This window comes from Phascolarctos cinereus, unplaced genomic scaffold (genome assembly GCF_003287225.1).
Source record: "Phascolarctos cinereus isolate Bilbo 61053 unplaced genomic scaffold, phaCin_HiC Scaffold_1;HRSCAF=81, whole genome shotgun sequence".
Taxonomy (NCBI): domain Eukaryota; kingdom Metazoa; phylum Chordata; class Mammalia; order Diprotodontia; family Phascolarctidae; genus Phascolarctos; species Phascolarctos cinereus.
This window is the reverse complement of record NW_027555514.1, coordinates 91,192,366-91,203,822: the sequence shown is the minus strand read 5'-3', so window position 1 is coordinate 91,203,822 and position 11,457 is coordinate 91,192,366. Positions and strand designations below refer to the sequence as shown.

At 42.9% G+C, this 11,457-nt stretch overlaps 1 protein-coding gene across 4 annotated transcripts in view; it reads left to right on the top strand.

Moving 5' to 3' along the window:
* The first annotated feature begins 6,185 nt into the window (after positions 1-6,185).
* NUB1 (negative regulator of ubiquitin like proteins 1) overlaps positions 6,186-11,457 on the top strand; it is a 38,095-nt gene continuing 32,823 nt past the window's right edge. Inside the window, exons 1-2 of one of the 4 annotated variants that reach the window (XM_020977798.2) lie at positions 6,202-6,289; positions 6,711-6,787. Coding sequence is in view for 2 of the 4 variants with exons in the window: in XM_020977796.2 (XP_020833455.1) it covers positions 6,507-6,545; positions 6,711-6,787 (116 nt within the window). In the remaining 2 variants the exon portion in view is untranslated. The other 3 variants (XM_020977796.2, XM_020977795.2, XM_020977797.2) reach the window with 3 other exon arrangements.

Below are 11,457 nucleotides of genomic sequence, written 5' to 3'. Positions count from 1 at the left end.
CACCAACAGGCTATTTTAATAGTCCAGGGGTAAGGTGATGAGTGTCTGCACTAGGGTAGTGCCAATAAGGGAGGAGAAAAGGGGGTATATTGGAGAGATGTTATAAAGGTGATAGTACCTCCAAGTCTACCCAGGCTCACAACCTAGATGTCATTGTCAATTCTTTATTCTCTTTCATACTATCCCTCATATCCAATCTGTTGCCAAAGCCTGCAGATTTTAATTTTTTAACATCTCATACCTACCTCTTCTCTTCTCTGACACTGCCCCCACTCTGAGACATGCCCTTATCCCCTCATACTTGGACTACTCCAGTAACCTGCTGGTTGGTCTTCTTGCCTCTAGAATCTCCCCATTCCAGGCTATCCTCCACTCAGCTGTCAAATAACCTTCCTTAAACACAGATCTGACCATGTTAAACCCAACACCCACCCCCTTTTCAGTAAACTCCAGGGGTTCCCTGTGCTCCAGGATCAAACATAAAATCTTCTGACATTCAAAGCCCTTCACAATCAGGCCCCTTCCTACCTTTTCTAGTCTTCTTAAAATTTACTACCCCACCCATACTCTGCAATCCAATGACACTGACTTCTTTGCTAGTCCTGGTTCTCAAGAAATACTTCATCTCCAAACTCTGGGGATTTCCACTGCCTGTTCCCCACGCCTTCTTTCTCCTCTCCATTTCCTGGTTTCCCTTCAAGTTATGGGACTTCCTTCAAGTCCCAACTAAAACCCAACCTTTTACTAGAAATTTTTCCTGATCTCCCTTAATATTTATTTACAATTAATATTTACAATTTATCTTGTATATACCTTGTTTGTACAAAATCGACTGACTGACAACCTCTTCATGCTCCAGGGCATTCTTTAAGACAAGTTGTAGAGAAGTTTTTGGTTTGCATTGGTAGGGGGAATTCCTTTCTAAGAACTCCCTTTACTGATGAGGTCATGGGTCCAGGTCCTGATGCTTTCAAAAGTAAAGTGGTGTGGACTTTTCTTTTACTTGTTTAGCTCCTAAGAATCACTTATAAGAACATTAATTTGGTGATGGTGTGCCAAAAGTATCGGACTGCGGGAGAGGTCGTGGAAAGACTGTTGGCACACAGACCAGCTAGAAGAGAACTACAATAATCTAGGAGGGCCTGGAGTAGGACAGTAAGAGAGGCTAGAAAAGAAAGGACAAATCAAAGCTATTACAGAGGAAGAGCAGAACTTAATGATAGAATACAATGAGAATGGAAAGTCCATTCTCATTGATAATGATCTAAGAGAAAGTACTTCATTTTACAAATAGCTTGTAGTTCAAAGATTTATTTCTAAGTCAACTATATTTGAAGCAAGAGATTTTTTTTCCCTTTAGAAACAATAAGTCTAAGGCTAGCCTAGAAAATAGAACACAGCATACTAAAACCAAAGCAAAATAATTGAAAAAACAAACAAATCTAGACTCCAAGACACTGAAAAATTCTGGTGTTCTTTGAATTACTAAAGTAAATTAAAGTAAGTTTAGTACAGTTTGGTCATTTTACATACTAGTATATTCTAATTCTTTGAAAATTAGTAACTCACTCATGTAACTTTCAGTTTATCAGCCCCATTCCTTGACCATGCCAGATTAAAGAGAGTTCTCTCAAAGACTGCACTATCACAGAACGGGGTCCAATCCTATGTACTGGACCCCCTAAAGTGGTTAGTTTCTCTCTGTCTCTTTGTCCCCACCCTAGAAGTTTTACTCTGGATAGCTCTTCTAAAGAAAGATTCAGCATGGCTCATGTCTTTCCCCATGTGTAGGTTCCCTGATCCTGGTACAATATTGCCATTGTTTATGTGACAGACTCTATTTCACTCAGCACAGAAAGTGCATAAGATCCAAAGATCTCACAGGTGCCCATGAACAAATACAAAAGTATAAAACACTCAACAGCCCAGTAGACTCATTAGATTCTCTCCAGAAGGTAGCTATAAGGGGAATGCTGAACATTCTTAGACCTGAACCCCCTGAGACACTCATGGCAATAAGAGGATTGGTAAAGTCAAGCTCTCTGGTGAGAAACGCTTTTTAGAAGTATTTGGATCAGACAATGAATCTGAAAAAGTAGAGAGAATGGGTTTGGCTTTTCATCCCTTTCTTTACACGTCAAATAATATATCCTTCAAAGTCCAGTTCAAATCCCAGTTCCCTACATGAAGCCTTCCTTGATAGTCTGAGCCTGAACTGAATCTTTCTTCAAAGGATCATAACACTTACAGTCTCTAGCATTCATTCCACACTTAACATTTATTGCTTTCCATTGTAGTTATTTTTTCTCATTACCTAAACAGTACTAGAGTTTAACAAGATTTTAATACACACTAACACCCTTCCCCTATACTGGTCCCCAAGTTACTTTCTTTGAGCCTCAGTTTCCTCATATGTAAAATGGGGGGTAGTGGTGGAGGAAAATTTAACTAGATAATCTCTTAAATCCCCTTAAAGCTCACTATCAACTGATCATAGGTTAGAATAAACCTTAAACACTTGCCTCATTCAAATTCCTGGATCTCCCAAGACAGGGTTCCTGAAATTAGGGGCTATCCCCCTATAGTGGATTAGAAGATCCACTTCTCTGAGTTCCATACTTCACTTAATATGATACCTTATACATAGTAGGCTTTCAATAAGTATTTGTAAGTAATGCAGAATGGTACCATTCAGACACAGAAAAGGCAGATAATTCACTTTCATTCAGTGCCATATTCTATGTGTGAGAAAGACACTAGAGATACAAAGCTGAAATTAGATGTAGTTCCTGCCTTCAAGGACTTTAAAATCAAACGGGTGTTGGGTGGGCAGATAGAAGAAAGATCAGTTGACTTGGAAACAGAAAGCCTGGGTTCTAATTCCTGCCCTGTTATTAAAATCCTATGTGACTTTGGTTGTTACTTATTTTCTCTGTAAGATGAATTGGACTAGATAACGATCTCTAAGGTCTCTTCAAGTACAAATCCTGTGATTCTTAAGTTGTTCAGTTGTTTTCAGTTGTCTCTGACTCTTCATGACCCCATTTAACATTTCCTTGGCAAAGATACTACAGTGGTTTGCCATTTCCTTCTCCAGCTTATTTTACAGATGAGGAAACGTAGGCAAACAGGGTGAAGTGACTTGCCCAGGGTCACCCAGCTAATAAGTGTCTGAGGCTGGATTTCAACTCAAGTCTTCCGGACTCCAGGCCCAGCACTTTATCTGCTGTGCCCCCTAGCTCTCACGCTCCTTAGGTACAGATAAGCATAATAAAGGCTACACTGTGTTAAATGAAAAAGGAGAGATCCAAACTGAGCGTCATGAGAAGTTAGAGCAGAGAAAGCACTTCCTGCTGGGGGAAGGGGAAAGTACTGAGAGAAACTGGCGTGGAGATAAATTTGTCTTGGTACAGTAGAAGTCACAGGTGAGACTGGGGGAAGCGTGTAAACAGCAAGGGAAAGGTGGTGCACAGGGGGGTCTGGAAAGTCATGACCAGGAGGATTTGGTTTGATTCCTCCTGTCCTCAATGCTGAAGGATGTGGCATCAGCCTGGCGAGCTTCTGGTCCATGAAATGGTGAAGGCACAGGACTTCTTATGTAGAATATGTTATATCGAGAGATCTCAGGAGGTTTGGAGCTGTGAGCGAGTAGTGAGAAGGCTCAGAGAAGGCACAAAAGAGGCCTTCATAAATTAACTGATTGATAAGGCACTAAGCTAAGGAACCAGCCATTTGGCTTCAAACCATTTTCTCCTATTTATTCCACATTACACCCCTTTACTCACTATACACTCTAGCTAAACTGGTGTTCATCCCAAGCCTGGAATGCTCATCTCCTCACCTGGACTTCTCCAAAACTCTTTCATACCTCAGCTTACGGGCCACTTCCTATTAGAAGACTTTCTTAGACTTACAGGAACTGATGCAAAGGAAAGCAAACAGAAATAGAAGAAAGTTGTGCACAGTAACAAGAACTATTCTCAGCAATACAATGATCCAAGACAATCCCAAAGGACTCATGATGAAGCATGCTATCTACCTCCAGAGAAAGAACTGATATTGTCTGAAGACAGACTGAAGCCTGCTATTTTTCACTTTCATTCCTTTTTTTTTTCTTCTTGTACAAAATGACTGACATGGAAATGTTTTACATGATTGCACATGTATAAACTATATTGGATTGCTTACCATTTCAGGGTGGTGGGGAGGGGAGGGATAGAATTTGGAACTCAAAACTTTACCAGAAAATGTTAAAAAATTATTTTAACATGTAAATTGGGGGAAAAGTTTTAGAAAGAAATTCTTATTGATTCTTCTAGCACTTCTACCTAAAAAGTACTTTGTACTTATTTCATATATAGTTTGTACTCATTTGGGTACATATTATTCCTTGCCTTCCTCACCCCGCCCCCCTTCAGTAGGAAGTAATCTCCTTGAAGGCAAGAGATTGTTTTGTTACCAAAAAGCATTTAAGCACCCTTATTAGGTACCAGGGCAGCTAGGTGTCTAAGTAGATAGACTGCCAGACCTGAACTCAGGACGACTTATTTTTATGAGTTCAAATCACCCTCACTTACTAGCTGCATGACCCTGGGCAAGTCACTTCACCCTGTTTGCCTCAATTTTCTCATCTGTAAAATGAGTTGAAGAAGGAAATGGCAAACCACTCCAGTATCTTTACCAAGAAAACCCCAAATGGGGTGATAAAGGGTTGGGCACGACAGAAACCACTGAACAGCAACTGCTAGGTACCAAGCATTCTACTAGGCCTAGTACTACATACTACAAAAACAAAAAGCTTATATTCTACTGGGCATGGTGGTGTATTTTTACAATGTTAATAGATCAGTTTATGTACACCGGTATATACACAAAAGAATTACAAAGTTATTTGTTGGAGGATGGCTGGCAATAATAATATTGCAATCAGGAAAGTCCTCCTCCCATAGATGGCACTTAGCTGAACTTTAAGGGAGCCAAATTCTAAATGGTTCATATTCTCAACACCTGCAGAGGTAGCAAATTCATCTTTTAAGTGCTTGTGGAATTGGAGGTGAAGGAAAAGTGGATCCTATCCCACCATTCATTTCCTTTTTCCTACTTTTCTAACCACAAAACCAGAGTGGTCTTTGACCACAGTTTTTAGCCAGGAGACAGTCTTTGCACATTGCAGGTGGCTCATGAGGGGCCTCAGCTGGGGGAAGAGAGTCTCCGGGATGTCAAATATTACCTTTAAGGGGCCAGAACCCACTTCATAAGGAAAACACTCAAGTAAAACATTAACCAAGTGCCTACTATGTGCCAGGCACCATGCTGAGGATGGAGAGGAAAAGGATAAGCATTACTGCAGTACCTGCTCTGTCAAGAACTTTTAAAAAAAGTACAACTATTATCTCACTTGATCCTCATAACCATCTCTAGAGGCAGGGGCTATCGCCACTTTTCAGAGGAGGAACCCGAGGCGAACAGAGGTTAAATGACTTGCCCAGGGAAACATGGCTTGTGTGAGAAGCTGTATTGCGGTTGTAACTCAGGACTGCCTGACGCAGCTCTGGCGCTCTCTACACTGAGCCACCAGCGGGCTCACAAATGCAAACCCAGGTCCCGCCCTCAAGGAGCTTACATACTAATGGGGGAGCCACCTTGCAAAAAAGCTGCGTATGAAGCAGCTCCACATACAGACTTATCCTCTACCCGGCAAATGGCAGACAATCAACAAGGGTATGCATTAGCATTAAAGAAGAGGCATCTTGCAGAAGGTGACCTTCGAAGCTGCGACACTTGAACCTAAGCCATAATCGTGGCATCTGGAGCTCATTTTACAGATGAGGAAACTGAGGCTCGAAAAAGTGACCTGAGGACCTATAAAAACTGGTGGCCCATGGAACAAGGAAGAGGGGTGCAGAAGGAGAACCCTCAAGTTCTTCGCTCTCCTACCACCACCCCCGCGAAGTCCTCGCGCCCGTCTGTTAGCTCCTAAAGGTGGGCGTGAGGCAGCAAGGCGACGGGGGGAAGTGAAGACGCGCGGGCGTGGGGAGTCACGTGACGCCTTCGCCGGCCCGGAGGCCTAGGCCTGGTCTGGGCTCCCCCCCCCCCCCCCGCTTTCGCTCCCGCCCCCTCCCAGCTGGGCACCAGCACGGGGCTGTGTGCGGAGAGGCGGGATGGGAGGCGGAGGGGGGGGAGGAGAAAGAGGAGGAGCCGGTTTCACCCGGAACGAAAACAAACAGCGACCCGCTGCATCCGGGGACTTTCCTGAACGCTGGCGAGCTCTGACCATAACGCAGCTCAGGTGAGTGAGGCTTCGGCCCAGCCCGGGCTGGGCCGGGCTGAGCTAGGAGGGCTGAGGGGCGGCCGTCGGCCCGCCTGCTTCTCTGCCTTCTGTCAGCCCAGCCTCCTTTGGGGTCGGCGTCGGCCGCGCTCTGTGGGCACGCACCGCTCCCTGGGAGCCTCTCGGAACTGCGGGGCGCCGGGCTTGCTTCGTCCCCCGGGAAGCTGCGGGGGAGTGGATGTGTGAGGGGTCTGGGACCGGCGCTGGGGATGCAAAGGTAACTCCCGGCGAAGCTGACGGTCCCGCGGGAGGCGGGGCGGGGTCCGGCTCCTCCTCCCTTCATCGCCTGACCCGGGGGAGGGGGGAGCCCAGGGCTGCGAGAAACTGCGTCCATATTCCGTTCATTCTGGCTCCCTTTCTTCCCCTCCCACCACATTTCCAGGCACTGAGGAGGAGGTGGTCACTGCGGGGGGCGAGCCCCTTCTTCTTGGTTACCGAGGAAAGGCTGCTCCGCCCCGGGTAAGGACGAAGTGGGGGGGGGTGGCGCGGGGTGAGAGTGGCCTGTGGTTGAAGCGAGACCCCGGTGGGGTGGGGGGAGGTCGCCGACGTGACATATAAGACCGGTTGGGTACTTACTCAAGCCTTTGTTCATGAGCTCAGAGCGCATAATTTAAACCACAACAACGAGAGATTGTAATTAAAATCAAAGAGTTCTAATTAAAAGTACAAGGTGTGTGGTTTAGGGTTTAGTCAACAGTAGGTTCTGTTGGCCTTTTGACTGCCTCATTTGTTCTGTGGATAGATAGGTGAATGTTATTTTCCAAAATCCTAACTTTCTGCTGTTAGATTCCCTCCTTTGCCCATTCCTCTCAAATAATTTGTTACATTTCATAAGAAAAGTAAAAGTATGAGCATTCTAGGAGATGTATAGTTAGGAAGATTTGGGAAGGTTGAACTGTTTTGTCAGCTTAATGCAAAAGTGAAAATAAAACTTGTGTTCTTTATTTATCCCTGGCTGTAAAATGGCACTTGAAAGAAATTTCACTTTCGGTTTTGTATTGTGGGGTACAGCTTTGTTAGTTTTAATGTAAGACCTATGTATCATCTTTCTGTTCCCCTCAGAACCCTCCCTCATTACCTCTTGCCTTAGTAAGTCTGCTCACTGACTTCTTAAAATCCCTCATATACATCTAAGCCAAGGGTGATATGCTCCAGAGTTCTGTATCAGGACCAGAGTAATCTGTTGTTACCACAGTCATAGGGCTAGAGTAGCATGGCATGATGGAAAAAAACCGCAAGATTTAGAGTCAGAGGACCTGTGTCCAAATACTGGCTATGTGGCTCCTAATACCTATGTGCTGTTCAGTTAGTCATTTCACTTCTTTCAGCCTCATTTTCCTCATCTAGTTAGATTAGATGATTCTAGGTTCCCCTTCAGCTCTTAAATTCTCTGATCCAAGTAAAGTGGTGCACAGGTCTGATACCATCATTCTCCCATTCAAAAAATCCTTCAATGTCTCCTTGTTATCGCCTCAGTAAATTGTAAATTGAGCTTATTCAAAGCCATCTACAGCTTTACTGTAACTCAGTGACGAGATAAACTCACTACTTGTCACTTGGCCTTTCTTGCTGCAATATCTTTGCTTAGGTAGTCATTTCTGCATAGAATGTACTTTCACATTCTTCAGGGCTCTGCTAAGTTGAACCTGGTCCACTTGGTAGACAAGACCAAAACACCCTAACTATAATACTGTTAAAATAATAATACTGTACACTACCTTTTAGGCACAAGACTGCCAGGAATAATTTTATTTATTTTAATGTTATTTCATATTCAGGCAGTTTCCTAACTTAGAGAGAGATGTCCAAAATGGAATCATTCCCTATGCCCTCTTACTGCGGGACAGTTTGAGGTACTGATGGGATTATGTGACATAGACCCTTGAAAGAAAAAGACTATGTCTTTGAAAGCAACCCAGTCCCTGAATTTTCCCATACATTTCAGCAGCCCAGATCACTCTGCCCAAAGCAGCTGGCCCACCCAGCCTACCTAGATCACACACCTAATTAGCTTACTAGATATTCCTTTCACTGTAGCTCTTGGCCCACCCCAAACTATTTACCACTCCTTAATCCCAGCCAGATCTTTCACTGTCCTTTTTGTGTATAAGCATCAGTCTCACCCCAATTAAGTAGAAGGTTCACTGGGAATCTGCCCTTTTCTATTGGCATTATGGTAAACTTTGTCATTTGAGTGGAAGAAGGTTTGAGTTTGTGAATTCATTCCAGGTGGATACTGCCCTCTACCCTGACATTTTGGGGTTCCCACCAGTCCTATACCGAATCAGTACCATTTATAGGAATCTTCAACAAGGAAAAGGTTATAATATCTTAAATTATAATTTCACGTTAATATTCCAAAACAGTAGTCACTACTCAGTTTCTTCCTTCTTCTTGTTGTTCAGCCATGTCTGATTCTTCCTGACTCTGAGTTTTCTTGGCAAAGATACTGGAGTGGTTTGCTATTTCCTTCTCCAGCTCATTTTACAGATGAGGAAGCTGAGGCAAACAGCTTTAAGTGACTTGCCCAGGGTCACCCACCTAGTAAGTGTTGGAACTGATCTTCCCAGACTTCTGGCAAAGCTCGGTATCTACTGCTTCACCCTGGCCACTCCTCTTAACAGATTAAAAAGAGTTTTTAACCCTGTGATAAGTATCTTGACTTTGGGGGCAAAAGACAACGCCCTTAAGTTGGTTTCCAAATCTCTAAATGAGGCAGTGATTTTAGTTAGATAAGAGTTAAGTTTGGTTATCATCTTTAATGCATTTGTCTTAAGAAAGGCCCATTCTTAGCTTTCTATATGTTTTTAGGAAAAAACTCTGGAAAGAGTTTTAGACTAGCAAAATATTTATTTCTCAGCTGTTTTCAGTTGAACACAGTAAAATCACAAGATAAAGTGCTGTGTGAGGTTGGGGAGGGGAGAGAAGGAAAGTTGTTTGCAATGAGGGAGATCAGAGAACATCCTACAAGAGGAGGCGTTTGACTTGGGCTTTAAAGGATGGATGGGAATTCACAGGTAAAAGAAAGGAGGATGTTCTGGGCACACAGCTTGAGTGGAAGCATGAGAATTCAGTGTTGGGGGATTAAATGATTATCTAATTTGCTGAGAGTGTAGAGCAGGTTCTCCACCCCTAGTGTAGAGTATATATGGAGGCAGGGTAATATGAGAAAAAGCTGGGATGATACCAAGAATGACCTTTACTTGATAATTAATAAGGAACTATTAAAAATTTTTGACATGAAGCAAGGTATAACCAGATCTATGTGTTATAAAGATTATTCTGTAAGCAGCATAAAGGAGAGAGATTGGAGATTAGGAAGACCCCTAAGGAGATGGTTTAGGCATGTAGTAGTAAGCCCTGAACCACATACAGTAGAATTGGTAAATGATTGATTGGATATGAGGAATAAAGGAGGGGGAAGAATCAAAGCTAGCAAGATTGCCAAAATAGGGGACTGAAATAATGGAGTCAGAAAAAGGAACAAGTTTAGGGAAAAAGTTAAGTTCCGTTTTGGACATGTTGAGTTTGAGGTATTTGAAGAATACCCAGGTGGAGATGCCCTGTAGGCAGCCAGTGATCTAAATTCAAACCTCAGAACAGAGGTCAGGACTAGTAACAGGTTTTGAATTCACTTGCAAAGGAAGTATTTTGAAGCCATGGAGTGAATTATGTTACTAAGGGAGGGAAGAGAACCAAACCCTGAAACTTGTAGAATATACTAGACGGTGTTGGGAATAGGGAAAAGAGAGACAACCTGAAGGAGCGGCAACTCTGCAACCAGTGGAAGAGAGAGAATGTGCAAGGGGAGGGGCTTATCAACATTGTCAAAAAGGACAATAACTGAAAGAAATGTCACTGGATTTGGTAATTGGGAAGCCATTGGTGACCTTAAAACAGTTTTTGTAGAATGGTGGAGTTGGAAGCCCAGATACCAGGGAAGATGTGGGTAATGAGGAAGCGGAGACATGAGGTATAGACAGCTTTTTTTTTTTCTTTCATTAAGTGAAGGGAAGGAAAGAGATGGGATTGTAATTGGATTGCCTAACAAGGTCAGATGAAGGTTTTCATAGGATTAGAGAAACATGTATGTGTGGATTTACAGGGGTGGGGAGCCTGCAGACCTCTAGGTCCCTAGTGCAGCCTTTGATGAATCCAAACTTCACAGAACAAATCCCCTTAAAAAAGGGTTTGTTTTATAAAACTTGGACTCGGTCAAAAGGCTGCACCCGAGTTCCTAGGAGGCCATATGTGGCCTCGAGGCCTCAGGTTCCCTACCCTGATTTAGTATCAGAGGATCTAGCGAGGTATCTGGTAAAAACTTGTAGAAAATGTACCTTTTAAGTAAATGTGTCTAATTGGTAATGTTCAGTCTGTACCAGAGGATAGAACCTTCTGGCTAGAGTTAGTTTTGGATGAGTTGGTTTGATTTCATACTTTTGGTAATATTGTTGCAGTTATAGCTACTAGCCCAGGGAATATTCTTCTCTTTCAACCCAGACTGTGCTGTCACTGATAAAATGTGTAAATTCTCTTACTGCAACTTAGGTGGACAAGCTGGAAACTTGTGAGGAAGAAGGGGGAATAACAATAGCAGCATGAAGCAGGGAAGACGGTTTTAAAATACTTTGAGAAGATCTTTTTAGTAGTTAAATTTTTTTTTGATAGCAGCAAAAATTTGCCCCAGACTGATACCTGCCTGAGAATACTCATTTAGTCTCTGAAGGCTTAAAACATAAGAAACAGTTGAAGAGCTATGAGCAGTGGTTAACTGGTATTTTTAAAGTCAGTTCAAAATAGTGATAATGATGTAAATAAAGCTATTTCAAATTTGAGGAGTAGCTTATTAATCATTTAGAACTTACTGAGAATGTCTTTCAGATATGTTCCCCCTCCACAGTTCCCTATTTTAACTTTCTCTTTTTCCTGACTCTTTCCTTTTGATTTTTAGCCATTCTCTATTCTTTTCTTTCTCCCACATCTTTTCATACTTGTGACTTGTGGCCACCACTCCTCTATATGTGTTGCTCACTGTATTATAAAGTAAGGTCTTTGAGGGCATGAACTGTCTTGCTTTTGTTTTTGTATCTTCATTGTTTAGAATGGTGCCTTGAATGTAGTCAGGGCTT